Source organism: Chinchilla lanigera, unplaced genomic scaffold, assembly GCF_000276665.1.
Source record: "Chinchilla lanigera isolate Chin_1 unplaced genomic scaffold, ChiLan1.0 scaffold00156, whole genome shotgun sequence".
Lineage (NCBI taxonomy): Eukaryota > Metazoa > Chordata > Mammalia > Rodentia > Chinchillidae > Chinchilla > Chinchilla lanigera.
Window position 1 is genome coordinate 1,311,613 of NW_004955557.1, and position 24,794 is coordinate 1,336,406.

At 39.0% G+C, this 24,794-nt stretch overlaps 1 protein-coding gene across 1 annotated transcript in view; it reads right to left on the reverse strand.

Annotated features, from left to right (window-relative positions):
* Positions 1 to 24,552, reverse strand: part of Magt1 (magnesium transporter 1) — a 41,757-nt gene extending 17,205 nt beyond the window's left edge. Inside the window, exons 1-7 of the mRNA XM_005412626.2 lie at positions 24,327 to 24,552; positions 14,164 to 14,333; positions 11,580 to 11,697; positions 5,701 to 5,841; positions 4,932 to 5,072; positions 3,307 to 3,396; positions 2,627 to 2,690 (exon numbers count right to left, since the gene is read on the reverse strand). Of these exons, the coding sequence (XP_005412683.1) occupies positions 2,627 to 2,690; positions 3,307 to 3,396; positions 4,932 to 5,072; positions 5,701 to 5,841; positions 11,580 to 11,697; positions 14,164 to 14,333; positions 24,327 to 24,524 (922 nt within the window). The 5' untranslated portion in view covers positions 24,525 to 24,552. The remainder of the gene's footprint in view (positions 1 to 2,626; positions 2,691 to 3,306; positions 3,397 to 4,931; positions 5,073 to 5,700; positions 5,842 to 11,579; positions 11,698 to 14,163; positions 14,334 to 24,326) is intronic.
* Positions 24,553 to 24,794: the final 242 nt, after the last annotated feature.

Below are 24,794 nucleotides of genomic sequence, written 5' to 3' on the forward strand. Positions count from 1 at the left end.
GTTTTCCTGAGAAACTATTTTGTAGATAATAGTATGTAAAACGATAACCATTGATAATTTCCTATCATTTTGTCTGTAATTTGCTAAGTCCCCCCTATTATTATGTTATCCTTCTTTTATTCTTTAAAATAAAAAAAAAAGAAAAAATGGATAAAAAAAAAAAAATGGGCAACTGAAATGAACACACTTGGAAGAAGTACAAATGGACAATAAGTACATAAAACATGTTCAGCGTTGGTGACTATTAAAGAAAGTACATTGAAACAGCAGTGTGATTCCACTTTACTCCAGAAAAAATTGCTATAATCAAGAAATCAAATAATAACATATGGTGGCTGGGTTGTGAGGAAAAGGGAATCCCTTGTATATTGCTGGTGGGAATGTATTCCAGCAAAACTATTTTGGAAATCAAAAAACTAAAGTTTGATAGTGAAACCCTATCTCAAAAGACACATACACACACACACACACACACAAACTAAAGCTTCAAAAAAACCTAAAGCTTGAAATTCCATTTGATCTAGGCATTCCTTTTTCATGTATCTTCCCAAAAGAGTTAAAGATATCATATTACAGTGATACATGCATGCCCATATTTATAGGAGCACAGTTCAAAATAGTTAAATCTTGGAAGCAGCCTATTTGTCCATCAACAGATGAATTGATAAATAAAATGTGGTATTTATACACATGGAGTACTACTCTACCTTAAAGAAGGATAAACTTGAGACATTTGTAGGAAAATGAATGTATCTTAAGACCATAATGTTAAATAAATCAGACATAGAAACTTAAAATATCATATGGCTTCTCTATTAGAAACCCAAAATATAAATAAAGAGCAAAATAAAAGATATACAATAGGAAACAGCAAGAGAGATCTTTTGCATATGGAAAGAAGACCAAGATGGGCAAGGAAGGAAGGGAGGGAGGGGAAGGGGATAAAAACAAGTAAAATGCATTACACACACATACCTACTCCCCATGAGGAATGTGATCATTATGTGCTATAAATGTATTTATAAAAAAAGTTTTAAATTTCAGAGCATTTAGGATTTTGAATTTTCACATTAGGGATGCTCAATCTGTACTATAAAATTTAGATTCCTTTCTATCTAACATCACTCTCTTTTCTTCTTTGCTTTTTGAAACAAGGTCTCACTATGCGATTTATACTAGGGTTGAACTCAGCATTTAGCAAAAGCTGGCCTCAAACAGAACAATTTTCATGCCTCCGTCTCCCAAATGCTGGGTTTATAGGCATGTGCCACAATGCCTGGCTAATGTAATTCTTATCTATCCTTCCAGCATGTACTGGAATCTGTTTTTTAGATGTCAGAATATAAAAATGGCCTTGGCTATGAAAACAAAAATCTGCCTTGCTATTCAAGAGGATGTAATAATACATATGTCAAGCAGCTGCAATATTCACAGGAAGTAGTATTTCTCCCCAGGCATGGTACAGCTTAAAAATATCAAATACCTCTGTGTCTTTGACAAACTACTGCTTTCTGACTCAACAGAGAATACTGTTCATTAAAATGAAGCTGTTTGAAATTTTATCAGTAAGTATGAAACATCTCACATGTACAGCATCTAAGTTACTCAGTTTACAAGAAGGGAAGGGGTCCCTCCTTTTATCTTTAAAATAAAAAAAAAATAAAAAAAAGAAGGGAAGGGGATCTAGAGAAGAAAATGGGGGGGGGGAGGGGAGATAAAAATGCTCAAGATCCAATATGTATATGTACCAATTGCCCAAGAGGAATGTAATTATATACTGCAAACATGTATTAATAAAAAAGGAAAAATTACAAGTATAACTTCTCAGTAGTCTTAATTTATAACCAAGATACAGCACTTCAAACAAGGAATTTGAAGACAAAAACCTCGCATTTCTTTAAATTTGTAGTTTCCAAAGAAATGGAACCTTGGGTCTACTTCAAAACCTCAAGACCTAACATTATACCCTTCCTGTTCAGCCTTCTCCCCTCCTTTTCTTCCTTTTTTTGCGGTGCTGGGGTCAGAACTCAGGGCAGTACGCTTGTTAGGCAAGAACACTACTAATGAACTACACCCCAGCCCCTTGCTTTGCTTTTCAAAACCATGTTTCATTTAAATGTTACCTAACCCCCACCCTCACCTCAAATCCTTATAAAAACTACCTTTCTTCAGTAAAAGGACATCCCAGCGCTCCTCTGGTAGGCAGACTCTCTTGTAACAATGGGCCGATAAACCCTGCTTTATCAGACTGCAGGTCTGTCACTGGGGTCTCTAGCTAATTGAGCTAAGATAGATGACACAGTAATGTGATTTCTGAAGGACATTATGTCCTACATTAGGAGAGCAATCCCAATCAAAGGCTGTATAAAGAATACTACATTGTGAGAAAATAGGCAAATTAAAACACAGCAACTGCCAGGGGGGTGGCACAGGCCTGTAATCCCAGCACTCGAGAGGCTGAGGCAGGAGGATCACTGCAAGTTCAAGACCAGCCTGGACTACAAAGTGAGCTCAAGGCCAGTCTGAATTGCATAGTGAGACCCTGTCTCAAAAAAGACAATCAATCAATCCATCAATCAATCAATCAATAAAATGCAGCAACCAAGAATTATTGTAAAAAGGATACTGAACAGAAGAACAATATGTGTTTCAGCTACAAACTGGGCTTGACTGCTTCCATGGATATAATTCTGAAGGGGAGAAAAAAAATTGATTCATTAAATATAAATTTAATTCTGGTACCCTAACCCTAAAATGGGCTATTTAAAACCTTAAAAATTATTACTTCACCTGATGTATGTAAGCATGTAAGATACTTTGAGCCAGTGGCATTTATCAGTAAATACATTTGATTGTTATAAAAGCTATTTCTGTATTATTGTTTTTTATTGTACTTATATTCTCAGCAACACATGAAAAACCTAATATTTATTTGTATAAGACCATAAGACAAAATAATACAGACCCTTAAAACAGGGACTATGCTTTTGTTCATCAATACAGCTCATAAAACCCACCAGGTGCCTACAAACAGTACATGCTCCAGTATTTGATTAATTTTTGTATTTAGCTGAAGGCTGACTTTCACTCTTAGCCAGCTTAGTCAAAATGACTCACCAAAGAGGATAAGGAACTTCCCACTTTTAAGAGCACTGCATGTGTTTTTCAGTACCTGAAGCTTGTTAACACAGAGAAATTGAAAAGTCAAAACTACATCTAGTTCCTTCATATACTGGCACTGGTCTCAGTAATAATCACTACATTGATTTTGCTATAAAATGGAAACAAATCCCAGACTTTTCTTACCACATGTCCTGTGTGGGGATTCTTATGAGCATATGGTGGTCCTCTTATATGGTTCCACATTTGACCAGATGTCATGGCGAGCACAAAACACTAGGAAACAAAAATTAATGAAATACCTATGGCCAAAAAAAAAGAAAAGAAAAAAGAAAAGAAAAAAGGAAACATTCATAGCCAATGAAGTTTGACTTTGTTTTTTTTTCTTCTTCTTTTTTTTTTTTTTTTTTGGTTTTTTGAGACAGGGTATTGCCAATGCAGTTCAGGCTGGCCTTGAACTCAATAGGTAGCCTAGGCTGGCCTCAAACTCACAGCAATCCTCCTGACTCAGCCTCCCGAGCACTGGGATTACAGCCATATGCCACCATCCCCAGCTCTCTAGTCCTATTTTGATTACATTAATAGGGACATAAAATATTAGATCTGTTCCGATAATTAGTGAAAAATTTTCTAGCTAAATGATTTAATTTACTAAGGCTTACATTTTACCACAACAATCACATTTTAATAATACTTCAAAAGGGAAATACTTTTTAAACATTATAACTAAACTGACAAGTTTTGAAACTGAATACCAAAGACTTTTCTCCATTTGTTTATTGTTTGTTTGTTTGTAGTACTGGAGGTTAAATCCAGAGCCTTTGCACTGTAGCATCCCTAGGCTTTTTAAATTTTTTGACACAATCTCACTAAGTCACCAAGTTGCCCAGGCTGGATTCAAACCTGCAATCCTCCTGCCTCAGCCTCCAGGAGTGCTGGGATTACACACCTGACTTACTGAAGACTTTTAAAAAGAATGTACTCAAAGAATTGCAGATCTTTATAGACATGACAGTCTATCATTTAAATTGCATAAGAAGCAGATAGATATAATCAGTTCTTTGAAGGTTGGGCTACCCCATTGAGTTAATAGAGCAAACAAACTGATCTTTTTTCTGTCTTTTTGAGACAGGGTCTGGCTATGTAGTTCAGGCTGGTCTTGAACTCACTTTGTAGCCTAGGCTGGCCTTGAACTTGCAAGGATCCTCCTGTCTCAGTCTCCCAAGTGCCGGGGTTATAGGCGTGCACCACCATGCCCAGCTAGTAACAAACTGATTTTAACACCAAAATAAATACATACAAAATTCTTTCCCAAAAAATGAATATAAAATATATTATATGTACATGTACCAACTCCACACAAAGAATGTGAACTTTTTTTGGTTTTTGAGACAGGGTCTCACTATGTAGCCCAGGCTGGCCCTGAACTCTCAGCAATTCCCCTGCCTCATCCTCTTAAGTGTTGGGATTACAGGTGTGCACCACAATGCCTGACTAAAGAATACAAACATTATGTACTGCAAACATGTACTAGTAAGGAAAAAATGTCTTCCCACTCAAAAAATGAAAGTTTATCTAAGTACATATTAAGAATTTTAGTCAAATAACTTCTTTTCCATAATTGGTATGTAGACTAACGCATCAGAGGTTTAAGTTTATGTTCACACACTAAAGACTTAGTTTTCTGTTGGTAGTTTCATGTGCATGCTAGAATATAGGACAGGCACTACTTGCATAAGATAGTAAAGACAACTTTTAAATTAAGAAAAGATAGGTTTTGTAAAACTTTTTTTCTTTCAAAATCCACTTACCAAAGCTGCAAAAGCCCATCCTGTTTTATTAAAGAGAAATTCCATGTTGCTTCTTCGAAGATACACAAGTCCACCGATAACAGCCAAAAGCAATCCCAACATAAGAGGACCAGCATAGTTTGGAGGTCTAATTACTCTAATCTAATGGAAAGGAGAGAAAAGTATGTATGTATGTATTTATTTATGTACTTATTTTTGAGACAGGGTCTCCCTATGTAGTTCCGACTGGCCTTCAATTCATTATATAGCCCAGGCTGGCCTCGAACTTGGGGTGATACTCCTGCCTCAGACTCCCAAGTGGTGGGATTATAGGTGTGCACCACCACGCCCAGCTGGGAAAAACATTTTAAAGCAGAACATTTATTTACTAAGTCAATAATAAAAGAAAATGTGGTTATTCTCAGGAAAAATTACACTTTTTTCATTTCATTCCAATTAAAACAGTCAATAATGTATTGTAAAATGGGGTGGAATTGGTATAATATTTGGTTTAATCATACTACAACGTTTTAAACTAAGAAGGATTGCTAGGTACAAGTTAAGATGGTCTAAAGAATGGTTCTCAGGCTGAATTTAAGAGGATAACAATGGAAGGTCTTGCAATTTCACTCTTTTATCAGGATGATTCTGTTAAATACTACTACTACTTAGGAAGGAACTGCCAACGTATTACCATGTCAGTGATATGAGGCCAAGTCCAATTATAACGTTTCAGTAAAATTAAAAGGGAACAACAGCAACTAACTTTCTGCAAAGTTGTGAAACTTACATTGACATCAGTTCTGTCGGCAATCCACCGGGCAATCTGCTCAGCTGAAAAACCGCGCACCTGCAACTCGTATGTATCACCTCGCTTGGGCTTCCCTTTTGCAGGAAAGTTGATGAAAGTTGGAGCAGAATTCATGTTTAGCTGAATGAAGAGCAGTCCGTGGAAGTATAAATTATCAAGAATACAATGTTAATGGTACATAATTTTACAAAGATGAGGAAGACATTTTACAAAGGTGAGACATTTTACAAAGATGAAGCTCAGATTTAGACAGGTTAGGTTAACTGACTTGCTTAAATAGTGGAGTCGGGGTTCAAACACAAATCTGACTGTGACCTTAACTATTATCCTTTACTGACCAAATATAAATTTGTATCTAAGAAATCTACATTGTACTCCACTAGAATGGGAATTTCCCACACCATAGACATTTTTTTAATCTGTTCAGTGATTATGCATAAAAGAATATATACATGAGCACTACAACTGTTGTACGTAGTTGATGCAACCTCCAAATACAGTAGATTACTTTGTGTGGGGGGGGTACTGGGAAATGAACCCAGGGGTGCTATACCACTAAACTATATCCACAGCCTTTGTTCACTCTCCCCAGCAGCTGGTACTATATGTGTGTGCTACTTACTGTGCCCAGCTAAGGCACAAGGTGTGATCAAAAGACATGATTTGATTCTTTCAATTAAAAATTATCTGTTACAAACTGGGCATGGTGGTACACACCTGTAAACTCAGTACTCTGGAGGCTGAGGCAAAAAAAGTGCCACAATTTCAGATCAGTCTAAACTACCTAGCAAGAACCTTTCTCTACATAAAAAACAAATTTATTATAGTAAAAGACACACTGCCATTAATTCCAATCAAAATACTTCAAATAGTCCCTCTCACTTTGAACACACTTCCCTTGTATTCACATTCTTAAATGTGGAGAACAAAAGATCAGGATAATGATCGAAAATTGCAGCCCGGCATGGTGGCACTTGAGAGGCTGACACCAGCCTTGGCTACAAGTCAGTTTGAGACCAGACAGAATTCTGCAGCAAGATGCTGTCTCAAACACAAAAACAAAAACAGAAATACCCAAAGAAAACAGCAGTGAAAACTGATACAAAATGAGAGTGTATACGGAAATAGTCAGGTAGTCTTTTTTTTTTTAAATGAGGACAAGGTGTCTTACTAAATTGTTCAGGCTGATCTTTAATCTGTGATTCCCCCGCCTCAGCCTGCCAAGTATCTGTCATTACAGGCGTTTACTACCATACCCAGCAGAAACAGTTTGTTCTAGTGGGTTTTATAAATGTTTACTGATAAGCATTGTGTTTCTCTTTTCTCATCATGAGATCATGACATGCTTGAGAAGACAACACTGGCATTGCTAAGGCAAAGAAAGCATAACCTTCCCATCTGCATTTTATCTTTCATAACACGGTGTAACTATACTTGTGCAAAACAGAGTCTATGTCCTAGAGAAAGTTTCTGACCAACAGATGTAAGCCTTTGGGTAACACTGCCAGGCGTGGTGGCACATGCCTGTAACCCAAGCACTTGGAAGGCTGAGGCAGGAGGATCATTGCAAGTTCGAGACCAGGATGGGCTACAAAGTGAGCTCAAGCCCGGCCAGAACTGCATAGCGAGGCCCCGTCTTCGCAACAAGACAAAAAAAAAAAAAAAAAAAAAAAAAAAAAAAAATTAAAAAACAAACAATCAAAAAACAGGTAATCCTATAATGGAGAATGAATTATGGGAAACAATTATAACTGTAACAATAGCCAAGAAAATAACTCTCAAAAAAAGAAAACCTTGCTGGGCATTGTGGCACATGCCTATAATCCTAGCACTTTGGAGGCTGAGGCAGGAAGGTCACTGTGAGTTCAAGGCCTGGAGTTCAAAGCTAGCCTGAACTACACAGCAAGACCTTATTTCAAAAAAAAAAAAAAAAAATGCTTCAAACATAATCCAATTCTCTTCCCTTCTGACAGCAATTTTTAGACTTTTCCATCAGGCAAGAGGAATTTTGTCTTTATAAGCTGTGATCAAAAATACAGTGAATGTTGCTGCCAAGTACCATCCAATACAGACAGGTGTATAAAAACATTATGGAACCGCTATGTCCCCACCCACCTTATTCACCCGATCTGGCACCATGCTACTTCTGCCTCTTCTCCAAACTCAAAGTGGCCATGGAAAGAAAAGGTTTTGAATCCACATAGGATATTGAGGCAGCCAAGATAGCACAACTAAAGATATTCATAAAAGATAATTTTAAGTGGCAAGAATGATGAGGTGTCTTCAAAGTGATGGGAGAGTATTTTGACAAAAATAATGGCAATGTATCTTTTACTGTAATAAATTAAAAATATTTAAACATCACCTTATTTTAATCATAGCCTATATAGTAACTATTGTATATTATTAAAACTCTGGCCTCTGACTGCATAAAAGGATGAATTAATGAACAAATAGATAAAAACTTTGGTTACCAATGTCTACGAATTTTTATGGTTTTATTAGTGTGCACAAAATATCCAAAAGTAGATAAATTCTGACTACATTGTTGAAAGTTCAATTTCCATGTCTAAAAAGCAAAGAACCAGACCATGGACAGTGTTTATTCCACCAAATACAGCCCACATTTTAAGCCAAAGTTTTTTTCAGTATTTGTTTAGCTATACCACCTTTGTGTCTAAGAAATAAAACAAAAACTAAGTAACATATAAATACATTTCCCTAGGAAATTAAAAAACAAAACAATTAGGGTTACAAGAACCAATTCCAGCCAGGTGTGGTGGCACACACTTGTAATCTCAGCACTTGAGAGGCTGAGGCAGGAGGACTGCCGCAAGTTTGAGGCCAGCCTGGGCTACATAGTGAGTTCAAAGCCAGCCTGGACTACACAACAAGATCCTGTTTCAAAAAACAAACAAAAAACCAAAAAAAAAACAAAAAACCAAGAACCAACTCCAGTGTATTTCAGCAACCACTTACCATTTCTAGATCTGAGTTTATTTTATACATGAATATGTACCAACAAAAAATACAACACTGATTTATATCTGTCTTTTAATATATATGACACTATTACTTTGCAATGTGCTTTTAAAAATTCAATCATGTTGAATTTTTATGCTTCATAGTACATACATACAAACATATAAACTTCATTCTCAGGTCCTGAGTTCAATTTCTGGTACCAAAAAAAAATATGGGATGCAGGTAAAGTTCAGTGATAGAATACATGCTTAGCAGTACATGTGAGACCTAGATTTCACCCTCAGCATCATACACAAATAAAGTCAAAATGAACATTCTTGTACACATCTTCCTGTACATATGTGAAAATACACTTCTAAAAATGGAAGTGTTAGATCACAGGACAGAAATACTTTAAAATAGGTATAATCAAATTGCCCTCGAAAGTAGTTATATTTAATTTTTTTTTGGTCTTTTTGAGACAGGGTCTCAGCGTGCAGTTCAGGCTGGCCTTGAGCTCACTTTATAGCCCAGGCTGGTCTCAAACTCACAAGGATCCTCCTGCCTCAGCTTCCTGAGTGCTGGGATTACAGGCATGCACCGCCACACCCAGCCCAAGTAGTTATATTTAATTTATAATGCTACTCATCAAGGTAGGAAAGTATCCATTTCCCCATATCCTTACCAAAAACTGGTTTAATGGATTAAAGATGTACATTATCATTATTGTAATTTTTATTTCCCTGATTATTAACAATTTTTTTTTCAGTACTAGGGATTGAACCCAGGGGCCCTCCACTGCTGAGCTGCATCACACATTTCTATCTTGAGACAGGGTCCTGCTGAGTTGCCCAGGCAGGGCTCAAACTTGTGATCCTCTGGCTCAGTTTCTAGATAGGATTCCAGACATGTGCCACTGTGCCTAGCTAATAAAACCTCCTTATAAGACATGAGTTTTTAAAAAATGTCTTATAGGGCTGAGGCTATAGCTCAGTGGCACAGCGCCTGCCTGGCAAGTACAAGATCCTGAGTCTGATTCCTAGGACCAAAAAAAAAAAAGTCTTATAGTCAAAGAACACAATAGAGTGAAAAGCTAAGAAATGAAGAGAGGGAGGAGAGAGACATAAAAAGAATTAAGATGTGTCATGTATAGGTACCAACTCCCGTAATGCATGTAATGATTATGGTTTTTTGTGGGGTTGTTTTTTTGTTTTTGTTTTTGTTTTTTGACACAGGGTCTCGCTATGCACTTCAGGCTGGCCTTGAGCACACTTTGTAACACAGGCTGTTCTCGAACTTGCAATGATCCTCCTGCCTCAGCCTACCAGTGCTGGGATTACAGGTGTACGCCACCACACCCTACTAAACGTAAACATTATGTACTGCAAACATGTACTAATTAAAAACAAACAAAACACCAAAGAGGCAAACAGCAACCTATGAAACCACTGCAATTATCTGTAAATCATTTAGCTAATAAAGAGTTAATATTCAAAATGTATAAACAACTTCTACAACTCTACAACAGAAAACAACTTGGTTTTAAAATGGGCAAAGCAATAAGGCATGATGGCGCACACCTGTAATTCCAGCTGCTGAGGAGGCTGAGACAGGAGGACGGAGAATTGGTGGTCAGCCTCAGCAACTTAGAGAGACCTTGTCTCAAAATTTAAAAAAATAAAAAGGGCTAGGGATATAGCTCAGTGGTACAGAGACTGTCTATGTATGAAGCCCTGTGATCAATCCCTAGGACCACAAAACAGAAAAGGGGAAAGGACTTGAATAGACAGTTCTACAAAGAAGACACAAGTGGTCAACAAGAACATGAAAAGATGTTCAACATTACTAATCATTATGAAAATAAAAAATCAAACCCACAAAGAGATACCACTGTCATCCATTAGAATTATTTCTATTTATATAACTAAATGTATCTGTATCTTCACATATATTAAAAGAAGTGATGGTATGGACAAGGAGAAATTGGAACCCATATGCATTGTTTGTGGGAACGTCAAATAATGGAGCTGCTACAGAAAATAGTATGGTGGTTCCCCAAAAATTAAAAACAGAATTATTATATAATCTAGCCATTCTACTTCTAGGTATATACACAAAAGAATTGAAAACAGGTTCTTGAAGAATTATTTATATACCCATGTTCATAACAGCATTATTCACAAAAGCCTAACAGTGGAAGCAGCCAAAGTATACATTAACAGAGGGATGCATAAACAAAATACATCATAGTCATACAATGCAATAGTATTCAGCCTTAAGAAAAGGAAGTCCTAAGCCAGGAAAGAAGGAAAGAAGGAGGGAAGGAGGGAAGGAGGGAAGGAGGGAAGGAGGGAAGGAGGGAAGGAGGGAAAGATGGAAGGAAGGAGGGAAGGATGGAAGGAAGAAAGGAAGGATGGATGGAAGGAAGGAAGGAAGGAAGGAAGGACGGACGGACGGACTGGAGAATGGGAGATGTAGCTCAATGCAAACGCCCTGGGTACAATCCCCAGTAACACAAAAGAAAGTTCTGACACATGCTACAACATCAGCTTTGAGGACGTGATACTAACTGAAATGATAGTCACAAAAAAGACAAATACTGTATGATTCCACTTATATAAAGTACCTAGAGTAGTTACAGTCACAGAGACAAGGACAATGGTGGTTACAAGGGGTGGGGTGGGAGGCATGCAAGTTATTTAATGGGTATAGAGTTTCACGGTTTGTTTTCTTTTCAGCGCTGGGAATTAAACTCAACTTTAGCTTTTAGTTCACTACTCTAGATCTTATACAGGAACAGTCCTATAAACTTCTTATAGCCACTGAAAAACATGTATTCTACTTTATTCATATTTTATCTATTCTTACATAAGAGAATAAACCAAAGATCTTACCATCTGAAATACATCAGAGCCTTCATCAAAATCCACCATGGCAAAAAATATCCTGTTGGTAAATGCACTGGAATATCGCCAAGAGTTTGCCAGGATCTGAAATTCTTCATCAGCTTGCCTGGATGCAATCAGATTTGTGAAGATAACACATGAGACAGTTTATAAAATCAATGTGGTATAACAACAGTTATGCAGTAGCAACTTTTTATAGAAATATTAAAAATCATTCACAAGTAAGTCACGCTCTGATGACAAGGTGAGGACCAAATCTTGTTTGGGCATGAAAAGCCTTATCCCAAGTGCTGGAGATTTCACCATAAATTAGTAATTGTGTGACTCTATTTCATATTTTGTGGCTATTTCTTATACCAAAGCTCTTTCAGTGGTCACTAGACAAGCCTAGTTAATTGATTTTACAAGTTTTTTTTTAATATGTTGGTCTTGAAATGCTGGACTCTAGTGATTCTTCTGCCTCTGCCTCCAGGACTACAGGCCCACACAACTGCTGGGGCTCTAACCCAGGGCCTCATGCATATTAGGCAAGTGCTATATACCACTTAGCTACACCTACACAGTTTGTAACAATTTTTAACACCCTAAATGACTTTTATTGATACTGAGGACTGAATCCAGAGCCTTCACACTGAGCTACATCCCTAGCCGTTTGTTATATCATACTTTGAGACAGGGTCTAAGTAGATTAAATTGCCCAGGCTGGACTTAAGCCCACAGTCCTCCTGCCTTAGTGTCCCACAGTGCTAGAATTACAGGCATGTGCCAAGAGGCTTCTATTTACTTTCAATTTATATTCAACATACATGCATAAGAATAGGCACTGTGGAGCCAAATATCTTGACTATCCCCCACCTCTGGTAAGAATATTTATTAAGAAAATGTAACAAGGATCTGGATGCAGTGGCACATGCCTGTAATCCTAGCTACTTGTGAGGCTAAGGTAGGAAGATCACTTGAGCCCAGGAGTTCAAGACCAGCTTGAGCAACAAAGTAAAACCCTGTGTCTTAAAATAATAAATATAAATAAATGCAGATATAGCCGGGTGTGGTGGCGCAAGTCTATAATCCCAGCACTTCGGAGGCTGAGGCAGGAGGATAGCTATAAGTTTGAGGTCAGCCCGGATGACATAACGAATTCAAGGCCAGCCTGGACTACACAGTGAGAATCTGTCTCAAAAAAACCAAAAATGTAGATATATACAGAAAGATACTAGAAAGGAAAAACTATTTTATTTTTAATAGCTACCATTTTTAATTGTCAATGATGTTTCTGTTTAAAGAAATAGCAATCTTTGTTTCGGAAATCATTCAGAAACAGCAAAATAAAATGGATGAAGTCATTGTCTGATGAAATTTTAGTGAGATTAGTCTCTATTTCCAATGTTAACAAACATTACAAAACATAGAAAACAAAGAAACATCTCTAAATCATGTATTTTTGGCTTTTATAAAGTAATTTTTAATTGACAAATAATAACTGCACAGTACATATATTTATAGAATAGTGTGATGCTTTGAAATATGCATACTTTTGGTCACACATGCCTATAATCCCAGTACTGAGGGAGGCTGAGGCAGGAGGGTGTAAACTGGAGTCTCACTTGGGCAACTCAGTGAGATCCTGTCTCAAAATAAAAAGGAAGTAGAGCATGGTGGTATGTCCCTGTAATTCCAGGAGGATCCCAAGTTGCAGCCCAGACTAGGCAACTTAATGAGATCCTGTCTCCCCTTGTTTCATTTCTACCTCCAATCTTCTTTTGAGTTTGACTGTATTAGATCCCACATGAGATCACGTGCATCTTTGTTCTTTAAGAGCCCCGTGTTCTCTCATACTCCCAGATGAAGCCATCATCATTGTATAAATAAACATTTTTTTTAATTTTTTATTCTTTGTCTTGTTTTGAGACAGGGTCTGGCTCTGCAGTCCAGGCTGGCCTTGAGCTCACTTTGTAGCCCAGGCTGGTCTCGAATTCACAACCATCCTCCTGCCTCAGCCTCCCAAGTGCTGGGATTACAGGCGTGCATCACCACGCCAGGCTTAAATAAATATTTAAAGTTTCAGGTAGACCACTTCAAAATTTTGGGAGCCTGTGCCTTTCAATAATGGAAGAGTATGGGGCAGGGATATGGCTCAGCGGCACAGCACCTGCCTGGCAAGCACAAGGTCCTGAGTTCAATTTCTGGTACCACGAAAAAAAAGGAAGAGTATTTATTTTACCTACTTTCTGAGACTGTTGTAATAAACAAGAGTATTAGGTTAAACATATTCATAAATAACAAAACACTGTATCAATGGTATTGGTATAGTTATATAACTTGATATGAATGATTGATTTTTAAATTATTCATATGATGGCTATACTCTCTTATTTATGCTTCCCCACAAACATAGAGAGCCAAGAATTAATCATAAAAGAGAAATAGTAATACGTGTTACTATTACAGACAGCCTAAGTAAGGTATACCATTCATTATTTATATACCCACTGAACTAATTTAGTTCTTTGGGGATTAAGAAATGACTAAAAATCTTATGAGTTAATTTGAATGTGTAGCTGAAAGTTCTTACTTGCAAACAACACACTGTCTATGAACTTGGAGAGCAGTGAACATGACAATAACAGAGTAATTTCTTGGTGGGGCTTTAACGAGGCGCCGGAACTTGTCTCCATTCATTCTTATTACGGGTCTTTTATTGGTCCACTCCATCAGCTGACTAACCTTTTCAGATAACACCATCTTAAAAAGACAAAGTGAGCACTCAGTTAATACACTCAATTTGCAATTATTTATTAGTACACGATTGTAATACACAATGACTATGTACTTTCATTGTGGGCATCTGGTACATAAACATGATACTTAATTCTTTTCACATTTCTTTTTTCTTTTTTTTTTTTTTTGGTTTTTCTCCGGTACCAGGAACCGAACTCACGACCTTGCGCTTGCCAGGCAGGCGCTTTGCCACTGAGCTAAATCCCCAGCCCCTCTTTTCACATTTCCTTCTCCTCCTCCCTCCCTGCCTTGATCCCCTTCTCATTTGTAAAAGACCAATCTCTCCATTTCCTCTTTTATTGTGCTCTTTATTTATTCTTTGGGTTTCTTACATGAGAAATCATACGCTATTTAACAGGTTCGTGATAGGGCCATAATTCGCTATGTCTCGCTGCCAGGCAGCCCTGAACCACTAGAGGTATGTGTATGACTCTCCAGCCTGACGGGGCTAGTGGTTCAAGCCAGCAGGAATGTGTCAAATCTGTGTGTCTGATTTATTTCACTTAATGTAATGGTTTCTGCCACAATGCTGATGTTGGACAACGGCAGCACCAACAGCGGCAGCTATTGTGGCCAGGAGAGGTCTGCAGAACCACATGCCAAACAGCCCATCCGCCACATAAGGTGTAGACGGGGCACCACCTGCAGAACAAGTCCTGCCAGCTTTGCTACAGAACACCCATATCCATGGTGGGCTGTGGGACAAGCAAGGTCCTTCCTCAGCTGCTCAAGGATGTCCAGCTCGATCTTGTCAAGAAGACCGCAAGGTAGTGAACCCTTCAGTGGAACTAAGTGATAAAACATACAAGCATTTCATCATAGAGGTGGGTAACACTGGCCCTCTCAAGGCTGGGTTTCTAGCTGCCACTGAGTATACACCCTCTGGCTACAGTGCCCCATCTACCAGCGATACAGAGCCTTATTCAGAACCACCACACAGGGCCAGGCTGGCTAAGTACAGGGCCAAGTCCCACCCATGTGTGACAGCTAAGTATGACACCAAGGCAGGCACTTGTGCGATATCCCCAGCCTTCCTGGAAAACTTTTGTGATCAAGGTAAACCTCTAGTCCTGAAGTAAATTCTTGCTTGTCCTTTTCTCTCTCTTTTTTAAAAAATATTTCCCACTCGTTTATGGCTTTTTTTTGTTCTGTTTTGTTTTGTTTTTAGTTTTGAGGCAGGGTCTTGCTATGCAGTTCAGGCTGGCCTTGACCTCACTTTATAGCACAGGCTGGTCTCGAATTTGCAATGATCCTCCTGCTTCAGCCTCCTATGTGCTGGGATTACAGGCATGTGCCACCATGCCTGGCTTTTTAGTTTTTTGAGACAAGGTCTCACTTTGTAGTTCCGGCTGGCCTTGAACTCACTATGTCTGATTTTGTTGTGTTTCTTTTTTTTTTTTTTTTAGTACCAGGAATCAAATTCAAGACCTTGCACTTGCCAGGCAGGCGCTTGTGCCCCTGAGCTGTATCCTAGCTCCTTGAACTCACTATGCAGCACAGGTTGCCCTTGAACTCGTTCGTAGTGATCCTCTTGCCTCAGCCTCCCAAGTTCTAGGTTTACAGGTGTGCACCACCATGCCCAGCTACCACTGGTGGGTTTACACATTAAAAAAATACTGACACAAAGTTTTTAATGTGCATCAGATATAGTTATTTAAAACAAACCACAAGCTTACTGTTGAAAACATTAATTAAGCTAACATTCACAATCTGTGATTTCTCTCCTACTTGGAGTATATTAGTGTATTTTCAACTGTTCAAATAAAAAGCAGTAATACAATTAAATATGATACCAACAAAGAAAGCTTAGAGTCTCTTCTGTTGAAATATTTTAATTAGCATGGCTTTCAAAAATCATCCCACTGCTCGGGAGGCTAAGGCAGGAGGATCGTTGTGAGTTCAAGACCAGCCTGGGCTATAAAGTGACCTCAAGGCCAGCCTGAACTGCATAGCGAGACCCTGTCTCAAACAGACCAAAAAAAAAAAAAATCATCCCACTGGTGCTGACTTTGGCAGCATGCATGCTAAGAACCATCCCACAAAAGCTGAGCTGAGACAGGAGGAGCGCCACCAGTTTGAGGCCAGCCTGGGCTACACAGTGAGCTCAAGGCCAGCCTGGACTGCATAGCAAGACCCTGTCTCAAAAAGACAAATGAAATGAAATTAAAATTAAAAAATAAAATAAAAAATAAAAAATAATCCCACTGGCCAGGCGTGGTGGCACACGCCTGTAATCCCAGCACTCGGGAGGCTGAGGCAGGAGGATCGTTACAAGTTCGAGACCAGCCTGGGCTACAAAGTGAGCTTGAGGCCAGCCTGAACTGCGTAGCGAGACCTTATCTCAAAAAGACAAAAAAAAAAAAAAAAAAATCCCACTAACAGTAAGTCAATTAATATCTCTAATCCTATTAGTAACAATCAAGTGCTAGAAAAATCTAGGACTACAATGGATTAAGAGAACCAACAGGTAGGTGTGGAGGCACAGGCCTATGATCCCAGCAGGAGGCTGAGATAAGAAGATTGCAAGGTAGTGAAACTCAGCTCTCAAAAATTAGTGTGCTTGGTACTACAAACCTGTACTAAGAAACAAAAAAAGTGCTTGGAATGTAGATTCAGTGCAAACACCCTGGATTCAATCCCTAGTACCTCAGAAACAAACAAACAGGCCGGGTGCATGCCTGTGATCCTAGCATTTGGGAGGCTAGGCAAGAGGATCCTGTGAGTTCAAGGCCAGCCTGGGCTACATAAGCAAGTTCAAGACCAGCCTAAACTATACAGCAAGACCCTGTTCTCCCCAACCAACCAACCAACCAAAGAGTAGTGAGACTGTAACAGTTTATTCTACTTGCTTATATAAGTTATCTTGATTAGCTCTAGCAAAGTAGGTCAAGCCTTTAACAACTACAATTTCTCCTATCATTATTATGTATTACTCATCAAAAAAGGAGTACAGGAAGCTACTTAATTTTTCAAATTTTGAGATAGCTCTAAGTTCCCTAGGCTGGCCTTAAATTCTCAATTCTCCTGCCTTACACTCCTGAGCTAGGGCTACAGTCTTGAGCTTCTGTGTCCTGCTCAGGAGCCTATTAACATTTAGAGCTAAAACCGATCCTGCCATTCACATTTATTTTCAATTTCAGATGAAGGTATACAGGACCAGTCTAAATTCCTCTGAAAAGTACCTCCTTTTCTTCTGAAATACATTTGTTTGTATCTTCATTATAGACCACCAAGGTTTATTCTTTAAAATTCTTCATATTTTTAGCTTCCCTAATAATTTATCAGTCTTCATGTTATTAAAATATAATTCACGCCGGGCGTGGTGGTGCACACTTGTAATGCCAGCACTCAAGAAACTGAGGCAGGAGGATCATTGAGAGTTCGAGATCAGCCTGGGCTACAAAGTGAGTTCAAGACCAGCCTGAACTGCATAGTGAGACCCTGTCACAAAAAGAAAAAATATATATATATATACACATTTATATATATATATATACAAATTATAATTCCTGGGTAAGTAATACATTTCCAACTTTATCCTTAACACTGAGACCGAACAGATTTGGGAACATAATTGGCAAATAATTACTGAAGGAGCCAGACAGTAGGCAGAGAAGAGAGCATTTTTAAATTCCTAAATGCCATCTGTTCCCATTGTCAGTTCATCTACTTCCCGGATATGGCTAAAACATATCACTGTCACTTTTCCTTAAGATTGGTGTTTTTCACCAAAAAAAAAAAAATTGGTTTTTTTTTTGGGGGGGGGTCTCAATTTATTTTGAGATAGTCTTGCTACGTAGTCCAAGATGACCTTGAACTCACTATGTAGTTTAAGCTGGTCTCAAACTTCTGGTAATCCTGCCTCAGCTTTCCCATGTGCTGAGATTACATGAAAATGCCACTACACCCAGCTCAATTTGTTCTGTAAAGGCTACTGACCTGATTTCTCTATAGTAAAATACCTTTTAAAGAACTACAGGGTTTAGCCAGGCATCGTGGTACTTGCATATAATCCCAGCACTTAGGAGGCTGAGGCAGGACGCTCGTTACAAGTGAATTCAAGACCAGCTTGAACTACACAGCAAGACCCCACCTCAAAAAACAAACAACCATCCTGGTATAAAAAAAACAAAAACAAAAGATCTGGGCATGTGTCTCAGCGTAGAAGGCGCCAAGTTCAATCTCCAGATCAACAACAACAAAAAAACCACCCAAACAACCAAGAAATAACCAAGGTTTTTACACCTGGGAATTTTCATATGTCAGTTTTTTTTTTTTTCTGTCTTTTTGAGACAAGGTCTCGCTATGCAGTTCAGGCTGGCCTTGAGCTCACTTTGTAGTCCAGGCTAGTCTCAAACTTGCAATGATCCTCCTGCCTCAGCCTCTCAAGTGCTGGGATTACAGGCATGTACCACTATCCCCAGCCCATGTGTCAGTTCTTAAAGCAATGTTACAGGAGCTTCTTCCAATAATAGCCTGCCTTGCTAATAGAAGCAGATGATTCTATTTTTGAATACACAAAGGCAAGAGTGGGGGCTGGGGATTTAGCCAGCGGCACAGCGCCTGCCTGGCAAGCGTGAGGTCGTGAGTTCGATTCCAGGTACCAGAAAAAAAAACCAAAAACAAACAAACAAAAAAGGCAAGAGCCACCATGCCTGGCTTTAAGATCTTATGCAGGACACTTCATTAGGCAACTTACGGAATGAGTTCATCACATTTAATTTTCACAAAAAACAAAGAAAGACATTTTGGGGGGGGGGCAGTGGCATATCCCTGTAATCCCAGCCAGCACTCTGGGAGGCTGAGGCAGGAGGATTACCATGAGTTCCAGGCTAGTGTGGGACACATAGGGAGTTCAAGGCCAGCCTGAATTCCATAGGGAGACCCTGTCTCAAAAAACAAAACAAGTTCCAACCCAGCTTGGGCAACTTAGGGAGGACCTATCTCAAAAAATAAACAAGGGACTGCAGATATAGCTTAGTGCAAAGGACCTGAGGTCAATCCCTAGTACCAATAATAACAATAATAATAACAACAAAATAAAAATAAAATAAAACAAAAAGGGCTGGAGATGTAGCTCATTGCTAAAGTATCCCTAGGTTCAATCCTTAGTAAAGCAAAAAACATAAATATGCATTTTTCCCATTCCATCAAAAAGGAAAATGATATCCAGTAATACACTCAAGATCACTGGGGTTGAATTAAAGCACATCCTCTTTAACATATTATAGGGTGTTTTTGAAAACTAAGAAGAGGGAAACACTGCAATCCTAATATTATTTATGAGAATTTTTATTATTTCACTAATTTTGTGCATTCACCCTTTTCCATATTTCACTTTACTTCCCTATTACTGTAGGTTCTCAGAAGTAGTCAAGAAATATGAATAATTTTATCAAAGACCATTCTTTTTCATTTTTGTCATATTCCTTCCCTAAGATATTACCAGATTTGAAAGCAAGCAACTTCCCTTCTACCACAGGGGGAAAGTAACTCACCATAAAGATAAAATCAGTCACTGCAAAAGAAAGCTTTTGTGGCCTTACAAACAGCATAGGCTTTGGAGTCAGGCCAGGGAATCTCAGTTCAGCTTCTTAGAGCTACGCTTCTTTGGGCAAAGCTCAATCTTTCTTGCTTAGCTTCCTCATCTTTTAAAAAAGGTTAATACTTAGTCTGGAGTGTTAATCTGAAGATACAGATAATGCATGTATATCACGGTGTCTAGCATGTAGAAGGCATTCGATAAATAGATAAGTTCATGTTCCAATGAAAGCAATATTAAAGATATAAATAATAAAATAATTAGGGTAACATTCCATTTAACAACAGACAATAAGGTACCTGAGTGATTTTTAATCGTATTCATTTAGGGGATATATTTTCATTATTTTTTATGGTGCCGGGGATTCAACTCAGGGCCTTGTACATGTAGGCAAGTGCTCTACCACAGGGATACATCTTCATCCTGAGGTATTCTTTTTTAATTTTGTTTGTTTCACTACTGGGGATTGAACTCAGTGGTGCATTTATGCACCACGATCTCCTTTGCCCTTTTTATCTTAAGACAGGGGCCCATAAATTGGCCAGGCTGGCTTTGAACTTGTGGTCTTCCTGCTGTAGCCTCTCAAGTAGCTGGGATTACAGGGGTCTCAAAAACAAAAAGGGGTTGGGGATATATACTTACCAGTATGTGTGACGTCCTGGGTTCAATCCCAAGTAACACACACATACAGACTGGTATACAAACAGTATAACAATATGATGTGCTGAATTCATGTCAACTCGCCAGGGGAAACCAAGAAGTTTGGCTGAGGAACAATGTATTATTTAATGTACAACATAGATGGATGCGGTGGTACATCTGTGTAATCCCAACCCTGGGGGGGATGAGGCATGAGGATTACAAGCTTTTGCCCACCCTGGGCAATTCAGCAATTTAGCAAGACCTTGTCGCAACATTTTAAAAAGGGTTGGGGATGTAGCTCAGCACAAAAGCCCTTGGTTCAATCCCTAGTACCACAAAAAGAAAAAACAAAACAAAAAACTACAGTAAGATTTGAAGAGTAGGAACCAGGCATGGTGGCACACCCCTGTAACCCCAGCACTTGGGAGGCTGAGGCAGGAGGATTTGTTGCGGGGTTTGAGATCAGCCTGGGTTACAAAGTGAGCTCAAGGCCAGCCTAAACTGCACAGTGAGACTGTCTCAAAAAGATAAAAAAAAAAAAAAAAAAAAAAAGATTTGAAGAGTAAGAATCCTCAGATGGGACCGGGCATGGTGGCGCACACCTGTAATTCCAGTACTTAGGAGGCTGAAGCAGGAGGATTCAGAGTTTAAGGCCAGCCTGGGCTACAGAGAGAGTTCAATGCCAGCCTGAACTGCATACTGAGACTCTGTCTCAAAAAGAAAAAAAAAAAAGAATCTTCAGATGTGGAGGTAAGAGAAGAAAAAATACTCCAGCAGAAGTCCTGCATGTGCAGACATATTTTTGCAAAAGAACAGCAAGATCAAAGAAGTTAGGTAATTCAGGATAAGTAGTGGGGAAGAACCTCGGACCACAAACAGGTTAGAGAAACCCTTTTAATACTGTGCAAAACCAGTTCAAAAGTTTCCAGACTTGCACTTTAGGCAACACCATAAAGGATGGGTTACAGGACACCTTGTTAATTACTTACAATATATTTGCAAGGACAATGCAAATTTTTTTGGGGGGGGGGTACCAGGAATTGAATTCAGAACCTTGCACTTGCCAGGCAGGCACTTGTGCCACTGCACTATATCCCCACCCCAACAATGCAAGTTTAAATAGTGGGCATGAAAGAATGGGGAATAGAATGTGATTTCTTTAAATTTGTTTTTTAAATTTAAATTAAGGTAAAATTCATATAACATAAAATCCACCATATTCATGATTTAAAAATATACAATTGAGGCAGGAGTGGTGGTGTGCACACCTGTAATCCCAGCTACTTGGGTGGTGAAGAAAGGTGATGGCAAGTTAGAGATCATCATGGGCAACCTGGTTAGACCCTATCTCAAAACAAAATATAAAAAATGGTTGAGGATGTAGCTCATTGTAGAGTGCCCCTGGTTTCAATCCCCAATACTGCCAAAAATCACAGCACAACACAACACAGGTACAAGACTGTCGTTCAGTTGATACAATGCTTGCTTAGCATGTGCAAAGGCCTGGGTTCAATCCCCAGTACCACTATACACACACACACACACACACACACTCTTCAATGTTGCTTCCTTTTAAAAAATTATCTATTTCCTACTTGGCACTTTTGCTTCCACTTCAGTTAAAAAGTAACAATAAACATACTTCACTAGTAAACAGCTTTAAAAAACCTTTTCCTCCTGCCAGGAATGGTGGCACAAGCCTGTGATCCCAGTATTCAGGATGCTGAGGCAGGAGGATTGTGAGATCAAGGCCAGACTTAGCTAAATAATAAGACCCTGTCTCAACACAAACACACACTTCACTTCTTTATTTAAAATGAATAATAAAAAAAAATGAATAATGAGAGCCAGACATGGTGGCACAAGCCTGTAATCCCAGCACTTGGAAGGGTCACTGCTTTTGTTGCCAGCCTGTACTACATAGTGAGTTCAAGGCCACTCTGGACTACGTAGCGAGATCCTGTATCAAAAATCAAACAAACAAAAATTAACACAAATAATGACCATTGTAGAAGTTCAGACAATACCAGTATATAAGGTAAAACTTGAAAGCATTTCTTTCATCAACACTACGAACTACCTCCGCCCAGAGACAGCCAATGTTAAGGGACTGCCATGTATCCTTACAGACGTCTCTCATATACAACTATATATGTGAGCTTTTAATTTATTATTATTTTGTAGGTTTGGGGATTGAACCCAAGGTCTTCATCATGAGCTACACTCCCAACCTTTCTTATTATTTTTTTAATCTTGAGATAGTTTCGATAAATTGCTCAGGCGGGCCTCAAACTTGCAATCTTCCTGCCTTAGCTTTCCAGATTACAGGCGTGTGCCATCATGCCTGGCATACGGGTTTTAAAAAATAAATTTTCTAGAGTATAAAATTATGTATTGCTCTGCATCTTGTTTTTCATGTAAGAATGGTTTAGGGGGCTGGGGATTTAGCTCAGTGGCACAGCGCCTGCCTGGCAAGAGCGAGGTTGTGAGTTCAATTCCTGGTACTGGAAAAAACAAACAAACAAACAAACAAAAAAAAACAACAAAAAAAGAAAGAATGGTTTAACACTCTTTCCAGAAAGAACATGATTTTTTAGTTCTAGTTCCAGTGTTCATTTTACCATACCTTTAGTAATTGTGTATTTTTACTTTTTGCCAATCTAAGTACTTTATTGTTGTTTTAATTTGCTATCTTAGTTTTTTTATGGAATACTTCAAATACCCCAACACATAAAAAGACAGCTTCTTTCTTACTTAAGCTCAAGTTAAGCATCTGAAATGTTTAACTGTTTTTTTGGGGTTTTTTTTTTTTTTTTTTTTTTTGGTTTCTATTTCGGTAGCAGGAATCGAACTCACGACCTTTTCACTTTGCCAGGCAGGCGCTGTGCCGCTGAGTTAAATCCCCAGCCCCTTGAAATGTCTAACTGTTATTTTACAAGTGTGCATACAGGGTTTTTGTACTAGAGGAAGCACAGCATGTACAGGAAATAGTATCAGACTGACTGACCTAGAGCTTTAGTCTTCATGCAATAGTTAAATGTGTAAACCCAGCGCTCAGTTTTTTCTCCTCTATAAAACTAGAGAGTATAAATAACGCTACTATCTTTTTAAAGCTCTAGAAGTGTATGACCCTTGGTCACAAATATTTCAAAACACAATGTTAAAATTCATCTGCTGGGACTGCTTAACGTTGAGTAAAGAATAATGTACCTTCCCTTCCTAAAGCCTGTAATTTCCACCAGGAGAAATTACTTAGCTGTGTTCATTTATGTGCATTGAGCGCCTAGCACGCGTGATATTTTTTGAATGTTTATTTGAAGAGTGTACTTGGAATGATTTTACTGTGGTCTAATTCTCACCCTCCTTATGAGAACATGCTACAAAACAGACACCTCTTATACATCTATGAGGGAGTTACATTTGCCAACAGCGGAAAGACTCTCTTATATTCGGTCTACTCTCTGTATCTAAAATCAAACTCCCCATTCCCAACATCCAATGGGGTCCAAACTCAAAGAAGCGACAAAACTTGTAGCTATATATGTTTACAAGCCTATAGAAGCCAGGTTACAACCTATTTTAACCCTGACTTTACCTCCTCAGAAGACGTGGAGTTATAGCTCTTCCTCTTGAGGAGCCAACAACTCGGAAAATACATGAATTAAAGACGCTAAAGGTACAGAAACTGGCGGGGAGAGGGCACAGAGAGTGAACAGACTCTTTTAAGCCCCACACATTGGGAAAAGCCTCTGTGATAGGAACCGCATCCTTACCTCCTTCTTTCTTTGGGCAGAGGCAGAGGGAACCCGGTAAATGAGCAGCAGCGCCACCGCCACGGTCGCAGAAGCACACCAAAGCCACCGACGCGCTGCCATGTTCGCTGCTCCAGCTCCTCTCAGCGAAACTTTCCTCCAGCAGCGTCTGAGGGTGGGGCGTGAGAACAGGCAATCCAGCCCCTTGACTTTCCTCATTGGCTCCGCTCGGCCCCGCCAGTGGACCCCTCACGTTACGTCACGGCGCGCTACAGCCAGACGCCCGCTAAAGGACAGTTCGCTTCTAATTGGTTCTTGTTAACCAATAGAAAAAGGATAATCTGGAGGTTTTTCATTGGTCTGCCAAAAATAATGGCCTGCCCATTTCTTTACAAGTAAAGCTGTGTGGAGCGGCTTTTAAACGCGCATGCGCAGTAGCGAACGGTTGCGGATCTTTTGGAGTTCAAAATGCTTTGAGGTTACTAAGGC